Source organism: Puntigrus tetrazona, chromosome 7, assembly GCF_018831695.1.
Source record: "Puntigrus tetrazona isolate hp1 chromosome 7, ASM1883169v1, whole genome shotgun sequence".
In the NCBI taxonomy this organism is placed as follows: Eukaryota; Metazoa; Chordata; class Actinopteri; order Cypriniformes; family Cyprinidae; genus Puntigrus; species Puntigrus tetrazona.
Window position 1 is genome coordinate 41655105 of NC_056705.1, and position 25000 is coordinate 41680104.

General features: G+C 41.6%; 1 protein-coding gene across 1 annotated transcript in view; it reads left to right on the forward strand.

Moving 5' to 3' along the window:
• LOC122348901 (receptor-type tyrosine-protein phosphatase S) overlaps positions 1-25000 on the forward strand; it is an 819186-nt gene that overhangs the window by 775201 nt on the left and 18985 nt on the right. The window contains 5 exon segments of the mRNA XM_043244791.1: positions 15535-15679; positions 24034-24099; positions 24102-24133; positions 24697-24775; positions 24778-24951. Coding sequence (XP_043100726.1) covers positions 15535-15679; positions 24034-24099; positions 24102-24133; positions 24697-24775; positions 24778-24951 — 496 coding nt within the window.

Here is a 25000-nt window from a genome sequence, read left to right on the forward strand (position 1 = left end):
GGCGTTTTATTTTATGAGTTAAATATGTATGAATGCATGAGATGAAGTGCAGTCCTACACTTTGTGAGAAGTCACACCAGTCACTAGTGAATTAGGCAGCACATCCATCAGATTAGCGCTCGTGAAACCTGAGCGCCATTAATGTGTGTAAATGGTCACCGGGGGTTTTCTTTGGCCCCTTGGCGACTGGCGGCTCTCTCTTCACAGAGCGACTGCACCGTTATTCACACATCAGGTGGCCAAGGAGGAAGGAGATATACTGTACTCTTGATGTATAATAGGAAGTTCAGGTGGCGGCAGGATCTCTTTTTGCCCTTGATGTTAAAGGCGGTAAATGCGATTGTAAGAAAAATGGTCTCATGCGCTTCTAACTTTTAATTTAATGTTTTAATTCCCTCGCTTTCATTATCACTGCTTTTTGCCTCATTAACTCAAAATTCCTCTTGCCCTCACCTTCTAGATTGACCTACACCTGCTGTTTTCCCCTTCGCACTCCTATGTGTGATTTGTTAGTCCCCAGCAGAGCCTGCGTGACGCGAGCTGAAGTGCTAACATAGCATCGTAAGCGCCAGTTCCAATTTAATTTATGCTTTGAAATGTTTTTCGTCAGCCAACCTTCTCCTCGAAAAGCTTACAATCATGCCAGAGCACAAATTAAATAACAAGTAACGGTGGTTATTTGTTGCCGCCCGTTAAGCAGGGCGCATCTCTGCCTCTGCGTGAGTTTTTCAGCAGTTAATCAGAGAACTGGCGGGTGAAGTACCCGTTTTAATTAGTAGAGTGATTTATAAATGTAATGCTGATTAATTGTGTGTGTATTTCTTGGTGAAGAAGCAAACAATTGCTGACTTGTATTGAAATGCATAACTGATTTTTATGAAATACTGTTAGTTTCAACGTCAATTAATAGTTTTCTCTATCGTATTTTCAGTAGAGATGCTGCTTTTACTAAAAAGCAAATGTAGGCGCTTAAATCCCACTTCCTCATTACGCATATCCCAAAACCGTCAATAACAAAACGATTTTAAAGCATAAAACTTCCCCACTGAACAGGCTACGTTTTATGCTACCATCACGTTTTAATTGTTTGAAAAAAGCAACATTTGGCGATGTTTGCCAAACCAACTAACTAGATCGTAGTTTATCGTAGTTTAACGGATCTAAATACATTATAACAAAAAAGAAACCAGTATAGTTTATGCACTCTTATCCTCGAAAGAAAGGGACACCAAAAGGTAGTGTATTCATGGAAAGTGGTTTCTAAAACCAATGCAAGACACCTGAAATCACTTGTTTAATTATACGGTGCAGCTAAAGAAAGTATTTTTTCTGTTAGTTACAGAAATGAATAGAAAATATCCACAGGGGAAATGCCCCTTCATGCCGGGAGAGGACCAAGGCAGGAGAGATGTTTGGCTGAACTTGTGGAGTTCTTGCGGCTTTGGTGGAAGGTTCTGTGTTGTACAATGGAGACCGAAGGTCGATTCCTCTCCCAGGAGAGAAAGCGTATAGTCTCACAGGCGTATTTTGATTTCCAACAATACATATAGCCTGAAGGCATTGATTACCAGGCATGGATTGTCACGTTCGATAATTATTAAGCGGCATCGCCTCTGTTTACTCGAGGTTGACTGCAGGCACTTGGCTTTATGGTGAGTGAAATTTGGCGCAGATTTTAAAGCTTGATTCACTACGTCGACCTTGGCATTGCTTTACAAAGACTTACACGCACCACAGCCAGTACGCGAATTAAGCGTTGTGCTGGGCTTTGAATAAGCGTCTCATATGTTATTTGTTGGCCTTTCATAAGCCTTGCAAATAAATTAGCAGAGTTTATTTGCATGAAAGTGAGTGTGGTCATTTCTGCAGTGATGCCACGTTCTGCACACTGAACACAAGCAACATACGTTAGCATTAAATCATTTTAGTACCGCATTCATTTTTACAAAGAGAGGACAAACACAGACCCAGCCATTTGTCATACGTCAGCCATAGCTGTGTAATCCTGAAAGAAGCGATTTTCAAAAGCAACCCGATAAATATCTGAGAAGATAGGCAGTAGCGTATGTGGGCAGCAGTGATGGCATAAGAAGCTTTGTGGCTATTTATAATTACTGTAATGTACATTGATAAGACCTTAAGTGGACCCTAGCTTTGAACCTGGGGCACCCCAGTACTCGAGTCGCTCAGTGGCTGTTGTTCGCGCTATGGGTTAAAGCGGAGTGGCATGCATGATGTACAGACGTGGGAGTATATCCGCCAGCCATATTAAACAGAGTCACAATTTTACACCATTGTATGAAGGCAGCTAAAACTCACCCAGCAAGATGCAGCACACCACAACAGATTAAATCCACTATCAGCTTGTATGTTGTGGTCAGACACAAGTATTGGTTAGACACTCGAAATGATCCCTCAGCAGCTTTCTGTAGCTTTTGTCAGTAACTTTATACTGCATATTTAGGAAAACAGAGGCTGATCGTAGACTTTAGGGCTGCCAAGTTCCTTCTAATGGATGATGCCTAGGACAACACAGAAGAGTTTAAATTGGAGTACTCATCCACTGCAATGTGCGGCTCACAGTCTGTAGAAGGTCACAGGAGGGATTTAGAGTAGAATGTTTGCACAAAGATATAAAATTTGTGTTAATGCCCAAAGGGATGATTACTGGAAGTGTTTTAAAAAGAATAACGTGGGAAACATCATACTATTCTGGACATCGTAGACCAGATGTGCTGCGGCTGCTTTTTGTGTTTATGTCAAATGGATGAATCGTCAAACATGCAAAGCTCATGTCCAGGTCATCTTCCCGCGATCAAAATCAAAACTGTATAGGTGCATAAAGTTTTTTCATTGTGACATTATTTTTTATTTACCAATTTAGCTTCCTATTGTACTGAGATCATTTCCATTTTTACTGAGGTGTTAAAATGATGAATTAAACCTTGAGATGTATGAATTTCAGAAATGCAGACCTTGGCACTGTGCTTGGCATAAATTAAGGACATCTTCAAATCTTGGCATGAATCGCAACACTATGAAAGAAACGTTATAATGATTTCGAGACAATGAGGAGCGTTTCAAGCTCTTTATGAGCTGCAGGAAATCCACCATTACAGCAGATACCTCCCTCTGAGGCGCTGAGTGTCATAATCACTCTTTAGTCACTATTTAGACAGGGGATATTATTCCGTTGTCTATCATACATTCATTCAAATCCTTCACTGTTTTCTGAAAAACAGAAAATGGCCCTGGAACTGTCAACATGCAAGCTGGAACTGCACAGTGATACAGCAGCTGTCATAGATATTTCGTTTGCTCTATTCTGAAGTAAATCTACAGCATTTCATTGCACTTGTAATCAAATTTTGCACAAATTATCCAAAAGCCTGGTAAAAATGCAGTGAAGGCAGTTGTAAGAAGATGTGAGCTGTATTTTGTTTTTGTATACCTGATCTGAGGTTCATGGAAAGCAAATCCCAGGAGATGTTTGTGTAGTTCAGGGCTAATCACTGTGATGATGTGATGACTGTGTGTGTGTGTGTGTGTGTGTGTGTGATGTGTGTGTGTGTGTGTGTGTGTGTGTGTGTGTGTGTGTGTGTGTGTGTGCGTGTGTGTGTGTGTGTGTGTGTGTGTGTGTGAAGTGTGTGTGTGTGTGTGTGTGTGTGTGTGTGTGTGTGTGTGTGTGTGTGTGTGTGTGTGTGTGTGTGTGTGTGTGTGTGTGTGTGTGTGTGTGTGTGTCTGTGTCTGTGTGTGTGTGTGTGTGTGTGTGTGTGTGTGTGTGTGTGTGTGTGTGTGTGTGTGTGTTTGTGTGTGTGTGTGTCTGTGTGTGTGTGTGTGTGTGTGTGTGTATTGTGTGTGTCTTGCTGCGCTGGTAATGTTCCCTAGAGGCTTGTTGACTTCTTGTTTGTTTTAGATTGCTTGTGTTTGCTGTAGGTTCACAGAAACATTCACACATACACACAAGAGGTGGTTAACCTTCAGAAAATATTGGTCAAACTTTTAGCTTCATTTTGTAATGAATATGTGTTTATATTGAAATTCACCAATAAGTGAATCAGTAGTAAAATAGTTAAAATAATGAAGGTATGAATGTATCCACATCAAACTAATCTGATATGTATATATATATCTGAAGAAGATCTATAGTGGGTCTTGGGCTACATAATTCTAAAATAGTTAATTTGGGAAACAATTCTTAAACAAATCAATAAATAATTAAAATCTGTCTTTGCTCTTATAGTGTTTATTAGAATACATCACATCTGAGTTAAGCTGGTCTAGACTTAATTTATAATGTAATACAGTTCCTTCTGATGTTTGAGGAGTGGCGAGAATGTCACAGAAATTTTCCAAATGATTATTGAATAAAAGGTTTTCTACTGATAAGATAATTCAACAATTCAAGAGAAATAAATGTATATATATAAAGCAGACCAGCCAAATTTAGAATACTCATTTCTAACCCTCTTACTGACTACATTTTTTTTTATTTAAAGTGTGATTATTAAAACAAACGTAATTAGACAGTATTTGGAAGTTGGGTGGTTAAATGTTCAGCATCTCCCTTCAACGTGAACGTGCGTGGGTTACCCTTCATCATCTATGTATTGTCAATGTTGCGGATTGCTTACAGCTAAAAAGCAGTGCAGACACGAGGGTGTGTGTATGTGTGTGTCTTTCAACTTCATCCAGATTCCAGCAGCAGCTTCAGTGAAAAGTGTGTGTGTGTGTGTAACATTGCTGGTGTTCCTGTGTTTCAGAGGATCAGCTGCCCCCAGGTTTCCCTCCCACCATAGATATGGGCCCTCAGCTCAAGGTGGTGGGCGTACTCAATACCGCCACCATGCTTTGCTTGCTGCTAGCGGTAATCGGACCCGGACATTTCCTGGTTCAAAGACTTCCTCCCGGTCAACACCAGTAACAACAACGGCCGCATCAAGCAGCTGCCCGATCAGGTAATTTCCTCCGAGCACTCGGCTCCGTAACCCTAGAAGAAAAGCAGCGACAAGAGCCGCTATTGTCCTTCTTTCCGTTTGAGTTTCTGTTTCTTTCTCATGGAGCCTTTTCTTTGGTTTTCTGTAGAAAACGGCATCTACGTCGTCTGCGTCCCCCTCTGTGTGTGATGTGTCTTGTGTTCCTGTCTGTTTAATTTATTACCCATGATTCACTGCTATGACTGCATTTTTGGCCAGCTTAAATTGGGCTTTGTTTTGTTTCCATTTTAACACTTAGTCGCAAAAAGCAGCCGAACCATGCATAATAAATAAGTGTCGTTCTCCATGTCCTTATTTTCCTCCCTCCAATGCGCGCAATAAGCAAGATCTGGCTTCATTCAGAGCTCTCGAAAGAATCACATCAAAGTTGTTTTGTTTGTTGCTCTCATGTCATGACGCAGCTTATACGAACCGGCGAACCTCAATTATGCCCAAAAACGTAAAAAGAGCGTCCCTTTGTTGTGTGTGTGTGTGTTTGTGTGACCCTCGTGTATATGCGTGATCCAACTGACCAAATTCAGGGCTGAACACGTTGGTGATTCTTTGCATCGGGCGGTCTCTCTTTAAGTAGCGCAAAACCCCAGTTTCGCTTCGCTAAACTCGTGGGCTGACCCGCGCCGCTCGAGGTGCTCCGATGTGTTTTTCCAGCCCTCGATGGTACGACATGTCTTCCCAGAGTCCTCCGCTCTGCCCTTGTCCTGTTTTCTTCCCGTTGTCTGATTTCTCTCTTTGATTTTCACCCTGTGCAATAGAGTGTCAGATTTAGTGTATCAACCAGAGCAAAGCGTAAGGAATATAATCATATTTTCTATACTGTCTTTCTTCTCTCTGTTTTGTAAATCTCCAGAGTCCTTTGGTAAGTTTGTAGATCTGAACACACATGCCTCCCACTAATGTCTCACCATGTTTCTCAAACTACTGTTAAAATGCATGGCATGCATTTTACTAACTTGATGTCGATAGGCCAGCAGAACACATTGACTAGCTGACTAGCAGTAAAGCACACTTGCTCAGGGCCACGGCAGGACCGACACTGACACTGTCACTCCATCTGTGTCTCTAAAGCTCACAGCTCAAAGACTATCCACTGTCCCCAGTCAATCAGTCCTCAGCTCCTCTCTCCCGCTAGATCACGGCCACAGGTCTCCAGAACGGCCTTGTGCTTCATCCACTGTACCAGTTGCTCTCTGACCTCCTAAAGTGACCAATGCTCAATCCTGTGCTTTTCTCCACTAGAGCCAATGGCTGTCTTTTTCTGAATCTCTCTTTCCTGTTGTAGCCTAATACAGTCTGTAAGAAAGCAAAGCAAAGCTAATTTGATTCTTCTTCCAAAGCGGCCAGCCTCTCTTCTCGTACTAACGACTCTTCTTTCTTAATCTTATTTGCATTCATATAATCCACCCAGGTGGTACGCCAATAAGAGGTAAGAGTGCTCAACTCAAGTTCACAGAATGAACAACTGACTTCATTCTTCCTGTCCCACATGTGTCTGCATCCATCGAGCGCCCGGCATCTTCCCATCGTTCCTCCTCCTCCTCGTCCCTGCTCCATCCCATTCTGTTCATATCTCTCGCCATTTTCGCCTCAGCGCTTTTGGTTCTTTGGTTTGGTTTTGGTTTCCAGTTCGAGAAAGCCTCTTGTATTTTGGTTCTTTTGCTTTTTTTCTTCCGAGCCCGATATGCTTACTGCAGCCCAAAGAAGCATATCCTGTACGTAGTTTTTTTTCCTCTCTCTTCTATTTCATTGTTTTTGTATTATTTTTCTTATCTTTTGGCCATAGCAGATCATGTATGTCCCTTTTTTCGTCCAACTAAAACAGCCAAACATTTTTCCCCATAGCTGTGTTCTTGTTCAGCCGCACATGAGCCCAGATGTCGGAGACACGCGGAACCTCTCTGCCACAATTTTTCCCCAAAAAGCATCTTTCTGTCTTTACAAACTTCTTTTTCGCTCTTCGTCCTCCATTTGCTTTCCTCTACCTGTACCCTTCTCAAAGGAGCTAAAAAGCCCAAACAACCACTTTTTGATAAAGTTTCTGCGGTGCTTTTTTTCCTTCCACCACCTATTTTTTCCTTCTTGCTTTTCTTGGGTTGAAGGCTGTTTTCCTTTTGACGCGTTTTATTTTTCCATTCTTCAGGGTTGGGAAAAGCTAACAGTGGAGTCTGGCAGATGAAACCGAGGTGGCCGTTTTGTGGCGCTTTTTGTTTTTTTGGTCAAGCTCTCTCAGGAGGCGGCCTGAGTGCATTGCAAGAAACCTTTCCCTGGGTCATGTGACACCACACTGCTGATCCCATTGGTGGATTTTTATGGGTGTCATTTGTAGCGCAGCTATGGCAGTGGTTGGTTGCTTTCTTGGCGGTGCGAGCGCTTTGAATTTTGACCTCTAATACAATTGCATTTTGTTTTTCAGCTAAGGGTTGTCAAAAGGTTGTAAGTTGTGCCGACACACATTTCTTGTTCTTTGGAAAGATTTGCATGTGCTAGAGGTTTATGTACTGGTAACGATAATTCTCCCAACAGATTTTTTTTCTTCTTCCATTTCTACGATTCGAAGCAGCGCATTTTTTCCTGAGAGTGCTGCGTTTTTGATTAACTTCCACCTTCGGAAGTCCTTGGCCATTTATCGATCAGTCAATTTGAATTGAATTGAACACCAAAATTTATGGTCCAAATTTCTTTTTTTTTAATTGTCCTCCCCCTTTTATGCTGCTTTTGTATACTGTAAACCTTTTTTTATTTGAGCCATATGCTGCTGTATTGCAGTTTTCACTCATTCCCATAATGAACAGTCCTGTGAGATGTGTAATAATATTGCAGGGCTAACCTCCCATCACCTTTTGTAGACCTCTCAATTAATAATCGATCAGAATTACTATTGATCATTATTATCACAGCTGTTTTTTCTAAACAGTAAAGCTCAAACGATTTTGAACCACCCGTATGATTAAGTGCCTTTTAGAAACCCTGCAACATGTATCTTGTACTGTATGTTTTCCTCTCCATTGATGTGGTTGTAAAATGTCCGAGATAATTAATGCTGCAAAGTCTCTTTCTTTTGGTTTCTTTCTGTGTGCCCTCTGAAATGTCTACTGCAGTGCTTGCCACGTTCTTCTCTAGGCGGCGCCAAGATAGTCAGCAGAGGCGAGATACTGAGCTTTCGCGACACACTTCGATTTAAGCACCTCGAAATGACTCCGTCCTGACAAAATCATAATATGCATCGCGGATCCACCGTGAAATCCATCTTTAGTGCGAAATTGCTTTCCCATGATGCATCGGGCCTAGAGAATGAAACACACTGCATTAGACATTTTAAGGGAAACATTTCTACCCCAGCTTCCAGGAGCTTAGCTTGCATAAACTGGTTAAGTCTATACCGAGCTCTCCAATGCGAGGCGTGCCTGCAGATGCCGCCTCTCAGGGTTAAGCGTCAGTATAGCGGCAGAGCCTTTTAGCCCGAGCCATTTTGTGGCGTTCACCCTTACGGCGGTCTAAACAGAACAAATAATGCCATTCGTGAGAGAAATAGGCCTAGCATGTGATTTAGTGGAAGTTGTTTAATGGCTCGTGTTATTATTGTAATTATCTTTCTCTGCTCGTGTTCTCTCCCACTGTGTAGGAGCGCTGCAAATCGAACAAGCGATGAATCGGGACCAAGGGAAGTACAGATATGTCGCGACCAACAACGATGGCACGCGCTATTCTGCACTCCTGCCAACCTGTATGTCAGAGGTAGGAACAGCTCACGACGATAAACAAAAGCTGACAAAAGAACATGCAAAAACACAAAATTGAGCCGAATAGCAGGTCATTTTTGTTTGTTCGGTCCCTCTGGTTGCGTGAGCATTTTTGTAAGATACAACGTAATGCTGCAGCCTTGATTTTCTGCCTGTCTGCTGTTTAATTTCAGCAACCTTTATTGACTTGAATGCTTGTTGTGTACTTCTATACGACTGACTCGTAAGATAACAGGAATGATGGATTGAGTTGAACCTCTTTACTCTCTACAGCAAATGTCTCAGTGCTCAGTGTTTATTGCCAAACATGGAATACAACTGTTTGACTTTTCTTTTGGAGCTTTATTTTTGAAGCAAAGAAAAAAACAAAACTTTAGATAAATTGTGGTCGATATGACCTTATTTTTTAAATACAGTGCAATCTTTGATCTGAAATGTAGTTTAAGCCTGTAATGTAATGAATATGGATGATTCTTCTATTAAGTGGAGTCTTTCTGTACACTAGGATGATTAAATAAAGTGTTCTTTAGCTCAGGGTTGATAAAAAGAGTTGCAATAGAATTGCTCAATACGATTATTGTGTGTTTGGGTTTATATGTGGTCATATTGGAAAAGAGATAATTTACATTATGATTGGAAAATAACTATTAGATGTAATAACCTAATTGGTCATTATTTGAAATTAACCTTTTTTAAACTTCCCTAATATAATTGGATAATATTCAATTCAGTTTAGTCAGAAGATCCCTTAACTGAAGAATCACTTCACTGTATAAATATAAAATGTTATTTGATATTGACTTATGATTGAACAGATGTATAATCTGGCACATTAAAGTCAACATGAAACTGGGTTTGCAACCTATTTTACTTAATTTTAAAACAATAAAAAAAGAGCTTGATTTTCTTGATTTTGAGCATAAGAAGGAAATGACTGGATGGTAGGCCTAAATAACAAACAAACAAAAACACCTGCTTAATATTGGTCATCAGCCACCAAGCACATCAGTGAATATAGTCAGAAAACTGTGCTTATGATTTCACGTTGACTTTAAAACCTCTAATTTGTCATAAACTGCTGCCAAAAATATGTTCCATTTTATAAACTTTGACGGCCTGATGTCCAGCGCTGCTCAAACAAACACGTCACTGCTTTAAAAAAGTGTGGCTATATTCATACACAGGTCCCAGTCATGCGGTTTACATGAAGAACCAATGTGTTTGTCAAATACTGCATGATCAAAACTGCAGAAGAAAGTCAGTCCAGACCACAGTACCTGCTGATGGCATGTAAAGCTCATAACTGGACCTGTGTCATACTGTTTAATGGGCAGCGCAATAAAGGCCTGTAAAATGCAGCACACTTTTCTTTCCTAGACATTCTGTCTCTAGCAGCAATTCTCTGGGTTGAATGTGGCCTGTTTTACTCTCTCTGTATTTTCCCTTGTTTTTCTCCTCATTTTATTTTGTTTCCGCATCAATTCCCTACATCCTCAGAGCTCCGAGAAGGTTGGTGTGTTTTTCTTTCTAACCATCTTCAAACTCAGAAAACAAATGATACAGACGCTAGTCACAATTCCCAAGAGTACAAAAAAAGTAGCTGCATTTGCGTGTCTATGATTAAATTCCTGCTTTTGGTTCCTTATGTTTTATGTTTTGGACTGTTTTTTTTTTTTCCTTCTTTTCCCTTTTTGTTGTGGTCTGAGCGATTGCCCTGCTCTCCACTGTACTGCTTGACCAAAAAGTGGTGCATGTCAGTCAAAACGTGCTCAGTCTGTCGGGGGCTTGCATGGTGCAATGCTGAAGTTGTCTGTCTTCTCCCACATGTCAGTGGTCCTGCTTCGTTACTTTGACCGACACATGCTTTCCTAACACCTAGAAACAAGCTCTCGTTCGCTGACCTTCACCACGGTATGAACTGCGATGAGACATGCTCCGTAGCTCTGTGAGATCAGATATTTTCTTTCCTTTCCACCTAACGAGCTGCTAATAAACGCCAATTGATGCATGTAGAGCGTTGTTCTCAAGACTCGACAAATGGAGCGGTATTCAGATGAAAGGGAAAACATCATGTCTTCTGGAACAGCGTTTCAATTGGAAATTAATTGCAATAGGATTGAAAATCTGTTCAGTGTAATTAGAGATTTCATCTCCAGAGAAGCGCGACATCTCTGGTCGAATGCATGCCACACGTCGTTGAAATTCTTATCTTTCCTCCTTCCATTTCTGGCGGTTAAAGGCTTAAAGAGACTTTAACTCCTCACTAAACATTGAAGCCAGAACCGTCCCATGTAAACAGGAGGAGATGTGATGAACAGGAGCAAGTAAATGGGATTAAACCCTGACCACAGTTCAAGGTTCCTCAAACCTGAGCTTGCAGAGTTTAACTCAAACCTGATTAAACTCACCTACCTGTAACTCTGTAGATTTTAATTAGCTTGCTCTCATGTCTCATTAGGTTTAAAGTTAAACTCTGCAGACCAGTGGCCCTCCCGGGGCCCAGATTTGAGAACCCCTCCTTAGCTGAAGGTAATGTTCTAATCATAGACCTCTAGTTCAGCATTTCCCAATCCTGTTCCTAGTAGCATGTCAACAGTATACGCTTTGAAGATCTCCTTTAGCTGGTTCTCTGAAGATGTGTACTGTCTGTGTGCTTCAGAAGCACGATTAAGAAACACTGATCTAGTTTACTGCCAGTAAGTGTCTTAAGAGCAAAACTCTCTACGAAGATTTGTTATGATGAACCTCGCAAACATTGTCAAATCCAATGATTCGTTGTCCTCAGATGGGCTTATTGTAGCAGGACTGATAGAAACCGCTGCACACTGACTCCCAGAAGCTGCGTAAAGCCGGCGGAGCCTGTCGCTGAGAAAGCTCCTGCCACTGCTGTGTGCATTATACATCAGCCGCTGCCGTCTGAGACTGACAGTATGTAAGCAGTAACACTGACATCGGTTCAGTTATTTTGGACTCTCGAATCTTCTCCCACCCTTCTGCTGTCCCGTAAAACCCTCTTCTGAAGAGCTGGCACATAGTATCTCTGTCTCTCTCTCTTCTCTCTCTCTCTCTCTCTCTCTCTCTTTCTGTCTTGGAGACTCCTGCTTTTAATAGCCCTGTTGATTTCCCTGTTATCTGACTCTACTAGTCCTCCCCATCCTCTTCTCTCTTCTTGTTCCCTATTTCTCTTTAATTCCCAAAGATTCCCTGTGAAGCAGTTTGCCTGTTTGCATGACAGATTCAAGAATGTCCCCCATGCCCCATTTGCATTGAGGTTTATCTTTTATTCATCTATTAATTTGCTGCATCCGTTCATTTTCATTTCGATTCCGTTTCAGATTCAGCCTTCCGTTGTCTTCACCCTTGTTTATTCACGGTTTTGAGACCGTTTATGTTGACACGTGTGTCCACTTTTTGAATGGCAGTCGCGAACAGTCACAGCTAGTCTCTACCGTTGTTAGTTAGCGGCCCTGCCGTGGGGCTCAAATGTCGCCGTGTGTGTGATGTGGCAATGTGATCCGGCACATTCCTTCACATCAACTGGAAGAGAACGCAGCATCGAAGTTGTTCAAGCGCACACAACTCCAGCATGCTGTGGCCCTCCAGTTCCCCGTGTGTGCTGTCTGTCTGTCACGCGTGGGTCACCTGTGCATGGCGTCTGTTTCAGTGTCCCAGTCCAAATGGAGGAAGCGGAATGTTTGTGTGCAGTACATGTGCAGTAGTTTCCTGTTGGATCCTGCTATATCTCAATCATTTGAAACAGTGTAGCGGTGAAATCCACCAGATCGTTGTCAGTTCCTCACCTGTTAAATGTTCCCGAATGTTCCTTTGGCCTACGTCTGGCTGGAAGTTACCAGTGCTTGTGTTCTCTTGCAGTGAGACGGGTTCCGCCCCGGTTCTCCATTCCCCCGACGGACAATGAGATCATGCCGGTGGAAGCGTGCTTATCACCTGTGTGGCCGTTGGGTCGCCGATGCCCTATGTTAAATGGATGTTGGGGTCAGAGGATTTGACCCCTGAAGATGACATGCCCATTGGGCGAAATGTGCTGGAACTCACCGATGTCCGGCAGTCGGCCAACTACACGTGTGTCGCCATGTCAACGCTGGGCGTTATAGAGGCGGTCGCGCAGATTACGGTCAAAGGTGAGAATCCACAAGATGACTCATACTTAACATTCCAACCGGCACCAAGCTCCTGTTATTTGATCTGTCTTATCACATTCTGCAGATGAATCCACAAGCTCCTACCGTTGGCACACTCGTTCGCTCAAACAGGCAGACACACTTACAGCTGTTCACATCCACACACACACAAAGCCTTTGTCTCCAGCAGACATAACAAAATCACATTAGTCATAATATGCCCCAAGAGACAGCACGCAAAGACTAAACATTATCTGTCCTATCGCCAACCTCACCTAATGCGCTCTGAATTAAAGCAATAAATTACAGCCCGTGGAATATTTAAGATGTGTTCTAAACAAACCGCAGAGTCTCTCTTACCTCTGGGGTAACTTGGTTTTCTCCTTATCACGGAGGTACTGTCAAGACTCTTGAGCTTTTTGCTGTATTACATTAGCAGCAAACAGCGCTATAACCCACATCTACTGTTACTGTGTTGGAAGAGCAAGCTGACACTTTGACCTTCGGCTACTATCCCAAGGGAAGAGCACATGGTTTGTGAATGCTAATGACAGAGCCATCTGACACAGCTTAGCTTACCAATACAATAGCACACACAACAAAGACATTTCCTGTAAACCAGGTGAAGAAGCAGTTGTACTTTACTTTAGACGTTCTGATAACTATAAGTAACTTTGTAACTACATGTCGACTAGCTCTTAGAGTGAAGGCGGTTAGAGTAGGAGTTAGTAAAATAAGTTGACAAATACTATCTGATAGTAAGAATATCTGATAGTAAGTTGTTTTGTGGACACATCAAAATAAAGTGTTAGAAGGTGTAGACAGTAGACAGTCTACTAATATTCTAATGACTGTTAGTTGACATGTAGGTGAAAAGTTACTTACTATCACTAAAGTGGACTGTTGAAAATCGTTACCAAGAACCATTTTCACACCTGTTTTAAAATAGTTATTCATATGACCTGATACATGCATGTGTGCCATTTTCAGTGCCACCACTCTTGTCTTTACTAAACATGTGCAAATCAAGGCACTGAAAGTGCTGAAATGTTAGTTTTACAACTAAATTAGGCTTGTTGTAAAGAAATGCACCTCAAGGAATGACATGAGCGCGTCTGGGACAAGTTGGCAGATTTGTGGTTTTGGATATATCCTTCATCAAATCAGGGCACCTAAAACTGGCACCATTTAATTTTAGTGATTTGCCCCCACAGTCATTAATATTGCTCCAGTAATCGTAAGAAAATCATTACAGTGGATTTACCATTTTCCAAGTAATTGAAATTCACTGACAAGCTTTTTTTATTATTGCTCCAGCTTTACCGAAGCCACCAGGTGTACCCCAAGTAACGGCGCACAGCAACAAGCATCACGCTCACATGGGATTCTGGGAATCCCGAACCTGTTTCTTATTACATCATCCAGCACAAGCCCAAAAACTCTGAGGACTCTTTCAAAGAGATCGATGGAGTTGCCACCCTACTCGATACAGCGTGGGGCGGGCTAAGCCCTTACTCTGACTATCAGTTCAGAGTAGTCGAGTGAATAACATCGGACGTGGGCCTCCAGCGATGCCATCGATGGCCAAAACAGCAGAGCAGGCCCGAGTACTGCTCCCACGGCAGAGTCGAGCGTATGCTAAGTGCCACGACCGCCATCATCCACTGGGATGAACCTGAGGAGGCAAATGGACAGATTACTGGCTACAGGGTTTACTATACCACCGATCCCAGCCAGCATGTCAACCAATGGGAGAAACAGATTGTAAGAACTTCCAACTTCCTCACCATTCCGGGCCTGGCCAATAAGACTTACTACATTAAGGTCCTGGCCTTCACCTCTGTAGGAGATGGACGCTCTCATCTGATTTACAAATCATAGCCAAAACAGGAGGTGGGTATTGAGAATGGCAAGAATAACAGCTCTTGTTGTTTTCTCTTTTGCAGTTATCTTTGTTTTTAATGTTAATTATAATATTTGGTGGAGACAGAAGCTTGTCATAATGTGATGAATAATTTTGTTACACTATGGTTCCTTTTTTGCTGGATGTTTCATGTTGTAATGTGTATTTTGGAATGAATTGCTTCATTTGATTTAGTTTCTGATTTAATTTGTAACTTGGTGGAGATAAGAAAATATAATATAATGCCATTCATCATAAATATGATGTTATAACAGTTGATGTGTTTAATCTAAAGAGTCTTATTGGATGGGCTTTATTCATACACATAGCCACAACTGAGTCACAAATGAATCAGTTCACAACCTTTAGTTACTTCAGGAAAACTAAGCTTGTCCATTCTTGTATTTCACAAACATGAAGAGAAATGACTGCAATGGAAATCATGTTCTGTTAACAATTCTGTTATTTGTTATAAACCTTTTATAGTGCCTCTCAACCAACGGACTTCAAAGGCGAGAAGCCAAATCTGAGAGACAGTATCTTGCTGTCGTGGAACCGCCCGACTCAGACAGGCCAGGACAATCAAATCGTCGGATACGAGCTGCTCTATAAGAAAGGAGATGACAAGAGGAGGTCGAACATGATCAAGCGTTGGCAAATGCCTTCACTCGTCCCACAATTGATTGCCCCGGGTTGAGTGTATAAACTCTGTTTCCTGGGCTTGTAACCTTTGTTTTTTCTTGTTCCCTCCTCAGAAACGAGTAAGCTTTGAGCCCACCACAACCTATTTGCTGAAAGATCTGAAGCCATTCACTACCTACACGTTTCAGCTGGCCGCTCGCAGTAAACATGGCATCGGCGCATACACCAATGAGATCTCAGCCGAAACACCTCAGACACGTAGGTCTCTTTCTGTCTTTGCTGTCTTTCCTCAACACAGCGGTTCAAGAACAGGCGCAGCACATAAAAAAACAGAAGTCCTCCATTTCTTAGCAGCATTTGCTAAGGTAATCCTGAATTTGTTTGAACAGTGATTTACACTGAGAGATTTTTGAGAGATGGAGGCATTTCTGTTTTCTGCCTCGAGGGCGATGTTAGTGCACATTTTGTTTGAATGAAAGTCAAATTATGGAAAATGAAGTCAAATGACAAGGTCACTTTGTTGAATTTGGCATCATATATTAGCCAAGTAAGAAATGAGACTGAATTATTTGTCTGTTTGGCTGCAGTTGTTCAGCTTCTGGTTGCCTTGTTTTTGACTTTGGCTATTGTATACCACACTGCATTTGAAAGATTTGCAAATTTGAAAAGGTTCCCTCTGGAGCCTTGCTGTAAGCTCAAATGCAATGATACATTAGCTAGAAAAGAGAATTGCATTCCCAAAGACCTCATATTTATTCTTCACTCATTCAAGTTGAACTGTAACCAAACCTTTAGATCAACTCCTTCATTAATCGTGCCTAATTTGAGGAATAATTAATGCTGATAAGCTTGACTATGCTTCACTTCATACTCGCAATTTGAGATAATTTGAATAAATCTGAGGTCCTCTGAGTACATGCCAGGTAAGTATCTTGGAGGGCTGTTTTTGCGGTAGAGTGTTTGCATGTCCAAGTCTAGAAACGTCAGTCATGAGCTCTCGGACCAACCAGGCTTTTACCTCAAACCAACAGGCCTCGGAAAGGTTGGTGAGCAATGCATTTCCAGTTTTTACAGAGCTGACACATCAACCTTTGAAATTTTGGATTGATGGTAACTGCTTGGAGAAACAGGGGCGGCTCGTTGAGATATTTCACAGTGCTGTAGAAGTATAATGAGAGCAGTTGAAATTTGAGCCCAGATTTTAGGATATTTAGGGGGGGTGTGACATGTGTAGAATTACGAAGGTAGGTTCTTTAGTTTTAGGGTCTGCACCAGTCCCACCCTGCACAATCTGTGAATTTGTTTTTTTTTTCTTTTCTCACCGCCTTATGAGAAGTCTGTGACATTTCTGCCCATTTGTTTTTCTTTTAAGCTTCATTAAATTTATGATCACATCATCACTTTTGTTTAAATAAATGTAGTCCTTGTGATTCATCCTCATTTGATGCCATTTTATGTTCCCTTTGTTTTTGTTTTTGTTTGTCCATCAACATCATCTCCACCTCCACCACAAAAACAAAAAAATCCTCTTACCTCAACCCTGTGATCCTCACCTGGATACAACCTAACTCCAAAACCTCTCCAAACCGATTCAATGACAATTCTGCTCCTCCCACAATCCTCTGATCCTCCAATCAGAGCCCTCAGCTCCACCCCCCAGGAAGTCAAGTGTACTAGTCCCAGTTCTACCAGCATTCTGGTAAGTTGGAAACCACCCGTTGGATCTCCAAAAGCGGAATCATGACCAAATACACTGTCCAGTGCGTGGAGACCGAAGGCGGCGATACCTTGTTGCGTCAAGTCTCGGACATACCGCCAGAAAAGTACCATTATCTGTTGGAAAACTTGGAGAAATGGGCGGAATACCGCGTGACAGTGAGAGGCCATACTGAAGCAGGAGAGAAGGCCTGAGAGTTTACCTCAGCTAGTTCGTACCGAGGAGGATGGTATGTCTTACCCACACGCCACTGTGACCCTATGCTAATGTCTACCTTTAAAACACGCCCCACTTCTGCCAGACTTCTTCCCAAGGCACCCTAACACCCCTCGCCCCTCTCTTTACACTAACTTTACTAACCAGGATTTTTTGTGACCTTTCACCGAACCAGCATCCCCTCCCTTGTTTCACAATTTTTGGGAGAATTTTGAGAGAATTTTCAAACTTTTACCTTGACCAGGCTTTCATGGCAAGTTCATGGCATGTTCTTCTGACGACCTTAAACTTCAACAATCCCAAATGTCTTGCTGTTTTTTTTCACCCATTTTCTTATTACGATAAATAAAATGGCTTTTTAATGGAGTGAAACTTGTTTTCGTACACGAAAAAAAAGATGACTAAATCTACAGCGAATCTTCAGAAATGGGGCTTTTTTTTTTTCTCAAACGTCCCACGCTGATGACATTTTCTTAGATTTTCCATTTGTTTTTTTCCTTTTGTCTTCACTCTATCATAGCCAAACTCCTTTAGAGTGCTTCAAAACTCTGAAACGCTCCTCTTGGCTTATTTTTGCTTGTTTTTATTCCATATTTTGACTCCACTAAACCCATTTTCAGAAAAAATTAGGTCAGCTGTGTGACCTGTTTTGGGGATTGTTTTGTTTTTCTCTCTTTTTGTTTTTGACTTCCCATTGTTGAGATATTAGTGTTATCAGTACTTGTTAATGATATAATACCATTTTGTAGATTTTGTCTGCTTCACCGCTTTCTCAGGGAGGCGTCCAGCTGGACGAGAGGTGTCGTCTTGAGCTTGACCTTTTTGTCTTCTATCCCATAATTCTCTCAGTGCCCAGTGGCCCTCCTCGTAAAGTCGAGGTGGAGGCTGTCAACTCCACGTCTGTTAAAGTGCTGTGGCGGTCGCCGGTGCTGAGCAGGCAGCACGGCCAGATCCGTGGGTACCAGGTGCACTATGTCAGGATGGTTAATGGGGAACCCGTTGGGCACCCTGTCATCAAGGACATCCTGATCGATGGCGCGCTCAGGTAGGCACCCACCTGCACAGCTGCACTGCTTCTCAAGTCAATCTTTACAGGCTTTGATGAGTTCTGTGGTTATGACACAGTTCATACAGCCAGCTGCCAGCTCGTTTGATTCCGTGTGTGTGTGTGTGTGTGTGTGTGTGTGTGTGTGTGTGTGTCGCAAGAAAACCTGACTGCAATAACACAATTGTGAACTTTAGGACTTGTGAGCGGTCCAAGATGCTCTCCTAGAACATATATAAACAAAACACACAAACACACATTTATTATCTAAGCAAAAGCGTATTTTGGATGTGAGTAATCGCGGTTAATTGTTTGACAGCACAAAAAATACACACGTACAGTATATATTTTGAAAATGTTTATGTTGTAGTATAATTAATACTTATTTTGGATGCAGTTAATAGTTTGACATAATAATAATAATAATAATTAAATAAGCAGAGATAAATAAATACATACAGCATACATCGCTGCCTTTAAATGAATGAATAAATAAAAAAAAGGTACCTCACTCTAACCTGGTCCAAACTAGCACCACTGTTTATGTATATACATAATAAATATAGACATATATGATGTAAGCTAAATTATTGTGGATGATTATTAAGTGAATGATAGCTCTAATTACTAGCAAGGCAGCTTACTATATATTATAAAAATACAATTATATAAAAAAGAATTCTAAAAGAAATTCTATTTAATGGTTTTCATTCGGAATATTACAACGAGTACACTTATCGTGATGCATAATTCATATATTTGTTTCATTTTAGATTATTTAAAATGTGCATATTTGATAATACAAGAATGTTTGATAATATTTGATAATAGAAGAATTTGATAAACGTATGCTTCACGGTGAAGACAGCTAAAAATGAAAGAAATTGAAGATTTTTACTAATGTCTTAGAACAGCACAGCTACTCATCATCAAACTTCTTATTAGCACAAACTGTAAGTTAATGAGGGACACAAGGGGTCATTTTTCACTAATAACTGTAAGATACAGTATGCACGTATGACATGCACGGGTTAATTTAAACTTTTATTTCGTATCCATACGACACGAAGGCTGTCCCTAGACATTAATTTCCCCATGCGAGGTTAATGATGAAGTGCCATGAATCACACACAGCACATAGACCTGTTATCTGCTTGATTATACGCGCCTTCACGTTAGACAATGGACAGCGTGATGAGATCGGCCCGTCTGATTTCACACGACACATCACATCCTGACCTCGGCGCGGAACGCAGAGACACCGACACGCTGCTTGAATTCTCCAGAATTATGAATCATTCATCATCCCAGCATCCGCTCGCTCGCCCAAACAGCAAGAGACGCACATAATCTGACACTCTCCTGCGTCTTCGGCAGCAAAGTAATTGAACTTCTTTTCTTGTTTGTCTGTTTGCTTGTTCCTCCCGCTGCTCTCTGGCCTGGTCTTCAGTGGGAGTACAGTGATTCAGCCGAACACGTGAGTACATCACACAACCCTGCGGCTCCACGCTTTGTTTCATCAGGCATCGCTTGCAAACGCGTACCGCTTAAGCACCGCTTAACAGCGTTAATCAATACATGTGCGGTTTAAGAACTACACTTACAGAAAAGTTCATTCATAACGCTGTTATAAAAATAGCCCAACTGTAGGTTTTTTTCTAATTTATTGGTTGAAATGAAATAATTCCAGAATAAGTCACGATGCCTTTATTATGTTGAATGCTCCCGTAATAATCCAGATGCGTGAGGGTAAGAACAGATGTACGAGTGTTTGCACCTGCAACAACACATTTATGCTTTTAGCAAAGAGAAGCAAAGCGCACCGATTCTATCTGATGTGCACAGACCCATTTAGCCTTTTTCTTTTATTCTACGGTTTTACGCTCGTGACACATTCTTTTTTTTTAAAACTGTTTAGAAAGCTTTTTGTTAAAAATGACTGTTTTGTTTTTGTTTCGCTGTTTTTTCCCAGGAATTAGTTCTCGTCGACCTGCACGCTGAGACCACGATTGGTTACGGTCGCCGCTTACACCACCAAAGGCGACGGAGCTCGCAGCAAACCCAAGCTGGTCACCACCACCGGAGCCGGTAGGTTCTTCAGACTCATTTCTGCCTCTGTTGCTGTGGACTCAGAGGCTCGCTCTTCTCCCCTGCAGCCATTAGCACTGAATGGCTGTAATTGCCCTCGCGGTGATGACGGCGATTGTAATTCCACTCACCTACGACTCTGACTTTGAAATGCTCGCTTGGGGGGTTAAGGAAATAATGGAAAAATCTGTCAGGAAAATGGCAAAATAGACTTTTCAAAAGAAAAGAATACTACGCACCGTCTCGATTATCACTGAAAGCTCAAAACGCACAATCGCTTATAAGTACAGGCGCTTTTCTGTTGTACCTCTAATTGTGCTGTTATTCAGCTCCTGAAAGGCCTTTTATTTCACTTTTGTCCTTGAGCGCACGGCTGTGAAAAGCGCACAGTATCACTGTTGATTTCTATTTGATATTGTATCATTACAAATTGTCAAACTCGTAGGGTTTTGACTAGAGAATTAGGAGAATAGATACAGCAGTGCAATATTAAGAGGATCGCTGGCTGCGTCGTGAGTCGAAACTGGTTTTTCTTTCAACTTCACAGCATTTTTTCCTTGCATAGTTTTGTTTTGATTTAAAGACAATCTTTTTCCATAGAAAAGATGTGTTTTAATTTACATTTTAACAGTTTAAAAGCTGAATGATTTGAACGAGTGGGTGATTTACAGGCAGATGTGATGAAATATTCGAAGTTTGGTTACATTGCACGATGATATCGGAGCACTGCATCATCACGTAAATGTAGCGTTTGCGTGCATTTTAAGCTGTCCGCAAGCTTAAAGTAATTTCCAGCGATTTTTAAACTGCTCAAGTGCAACATTTGGTAACATTTTTGTGCTCTTGATTGAGTCTTAATATCCTAATATGCCTGCTGTTGTCTGTCATTAATGCTAACCAAACAGAAAAAGAGAAAGAGAAAATTACTCCCTACTCTTGAATGAATCACTTTTGTAGTCATTGTTATGGAACTGAAGTGAATCGATGCTGAATTTGAATTGAGCTGAATAATGACACCGTTGACTTCTGAAGACGGTTAAGAGCTGAAACTAAATTAGCTTCATAATTGATGTCATAATTTACACTGATTTTCTTCTTTATTGCGTTGAAACCGCTTTCAAACAATCTGTATTTTATAAAACACTATAGAAATAAATATGACATGACATGTTCACTTGTCTTCATTAAACCTGGATTAGGTATAGTTTTTGTGCTGATATAGAAGTATCCAAGTGGTTGGTTCTGTGCATTTCTTGTTATTATGAAATCACTCATATTCTGTCAACTTTTCAATTTTTTGGGATTAGTTAATCTAGCATTAGTTATTGCTGTGATATCATAAGGTAAAATTGTAATGTTATCCAAATTATGACAGTTGTATTTCCAGCAAAGTTATCTATATTGTGCTCCATCTTGATATTATGAATTGACACATATTGTGATATTATACATTTTCACTCCCAACTCAAATCACGTATTGAAGCTTGGTCAGGACCCTTCAGCATCACTTTTTAACCTGCAGGGTCCTCCATTCCTTTCATTTGTGTGCCTTGATTTAATGGCTTACACGCATTTGTAAAAATAGAAAATGTCTACTTTCATTGGCGCACCTAATTCTAAACCTCCGCTTTTTAAATGAAATAAAACACAGCAAATATAAATGCAGTCATCTATTTATTGCAAACTGGCTATAAAACCTGTCCTTCTGAAGCCATATGCTTTATGCAAAGAAAAGAGTAAAAAATAAGGATTTCATCTCAGAAAATGATCCCTCTCCGTTAACGCACTCACATTTTATTTAAAAAGATACTCCTGTAGCAAATGGTCACAAGTTAAACGAGAGTCAATAGCGCTTCACAACCAAGGCTGAGAAAACTTCTTTCAGCAGAATTTGCGCACGAACTGCTGCATAGAATCAGGGCTTCACAGCGATCGTCTATTCCTCTCACAAATCAATCGTTTTGCCTTGGACTTGGAATACTACTACTTTCTAAAGGGGTCACATGATGTTGCTAAAAAGAAGATTATTTTGTAAATTTGTTATGTTGTGTTTCGTAAACATAATGTCTGCATCGTAAACCATGTCTGCATTCGTGATCAGCTTAGATTCAGGAATCAGTCTGAACACACTCTAATATTTGTGTGTTCCAGAACAGGTGAAGTGTTACAAACACAACTTAACACTGATTTCTAGTCGTGTTCTCTTTTGGAAACACAAAGTAGTATCACTTTCACGACGAAACATAGCATCTCCAGAACATGGCGCCCTCAGCAACACTACAGACAGAAGAATAGCTCCTTCTTTGAGCAAATGTTTGTGTGTAGATGGGTGTAAATAGACGTTTTTAGACACTTTATGAAGAAGATCTCTTTGCTTTGACACTTTAATCTTGGCAACTTTAGGGATCTTATCTAATCAACACTCCAAAGAGAAAAGAAAATGTGAAGTTACGTCATATGACCCCTTTAAATAAATTGTGACTTCTTGTATTTGCCTGTTATATTGACGTCAAGGGTTTCTTATTTAACACCAAAGGGTCCTGGCCAAGCATCAGAATTTGGTTTATATGATTCAATACCGATCACCCTTCTCTAAACTGCTGTACGTTTCTCTGTATCATGTGTCTGTTCTCAGTTCCGGAAAAACCTCGTCTCATGGTGAGTCCGACAAACATGGGCACGGCATTACTGCAGTGGCACCCACCGACCAACACCTACGGCCCACTGCAAGGCTATCGGCTCCGCTTTGGCCGCAAGGACGTGGAGCCCTTGACCATCATCGAGTTCTCCGAGCGAGAGAACCACTACACCACCAAAGAGATCCACAAGGGTGCGTCCTACACCTTCCGCCTCTCGGCCCGCAACAGGGTGGGATTCGGAGGAGAGAGACGGTGAAGGAGATCACCACTCCCGAGGACACACCTGCCGGTTACCCACAAGGCATTGTAGCCCAAAGCAGCACAACCACCACCATCCAGGTCACCTGGCAGCCTGTGGTGTTAGCCGAGCGCAACGGAGCCGTTATCAAATATGCCCTTCAGTACAAAGACATCAACAGCCCTCGTAGCCCCTCAGAACTGTTCATCACCGCACCAGAGTCCACCGTCACCCTAGACGGCCTTAAAGCAGACACCACGTGCGATATTAAAATGTGTGCCTTCACCAGTATGGGCCCCGGGTCCCACAGTCCTAGCGCTCCAGTTCAGAACACAACCTATCAACCAAGGTAGGAGGCTCTCAACACCCTCTCGGCCCCGCTTTGCCTTTCTTCTACAATCTTAAGTCACCTGAGAAAGAGTTGGGTTTTCAGAAGCAAATCGATCAGAAAATGTCCCTAGCATAGCTAGTTGAGATCAGTTGAGCGCCCTGAGGAGAGTTGATGGTAAGCTGCAGGTAAGGTTGGAGCTCTGGGCTAGTCCTCATGAGGTAGCAGGCGAAGTGCTTGGCAGGTAAGACTGATGTTGACCAGCTGCCTTCCTAAAAGGCGGTGGAAAGAGAGCGCTGCCGATCTGTTTGTCTAATTCATCTGCCCCAACTTTCTTTTAGCAGTGTTTGCAAAAAATTTTCACGTGAGAGCTGCCATGAAGACCTCGGTGCTGCTGACGTGGGAGATTCTGAGAACTACAACCCTGCACAGCCGTTTACGGTGTGAGAGATGCGGGGAAAAAAACAAAACGTTAAGCGATAGTGTACCTAAAAATCCAAATGGGGCTATATAGTGACTATTTTTATTTGAGTACAAATCAGCAGTACTTTACATCCATACTTCAAAGACAACAAAGTCAAGGACAAGTAGTTGAAATTGCAAATAAAAAGGCCTACTTAAGTGAAACCTTAAAAGTTCAGCTGTGTATTTAATATATATTTTAAATGTAATATGTTAAAAAAAAATTGCAAGTAAAATGCAGGGTGTCTTAAAACAAATGATCTAAGTTTATTATATAAAGTTATATTTTTCTGTAATAAATATTCTTAGTATTCTAATAATGTAGTGAACACGTGCTGTGTTTTTCACAGCAGAACTTCTAATGTAGAGTAGCACCAATTATTCAGTTAAGATTTAATATTTGGCCAAAGAATGTATCTTCACAATGCTACCTAATTTTGAAGGCATCCCTTCAGCAGGCTGCACACTAGGTTTTGGGTCAATAGCTCCAGCTATCACATTAAAACTGGTTAAAGTGAGGCATGACTGTGGTTCCTCGTGAGATCCTGTGCGATAACGGACAGAGCGTGGAGGTGGATGGGAAACTGACACAGAAGCTCATCACTAACCTTCAGCCGAGACGCAGTACTCCTTCCTGCTCACCAACCGTGGGAACAGCGCCGGAGGACTGCAGCACCGCGTCTCCACCATGACAGCGCCTGACATACTGCGCGTGACCAAACCCTACCTGATCGGCAAGACCAACTCAGACGGCATGGTCACGGTCGAGCTGCCCACTGTTCAGGACGGCTGAGAAAGTGAGGTGAGTGTCGGCCCTGCTTTGAGTTTGGGTTTAACGAGTGAAGA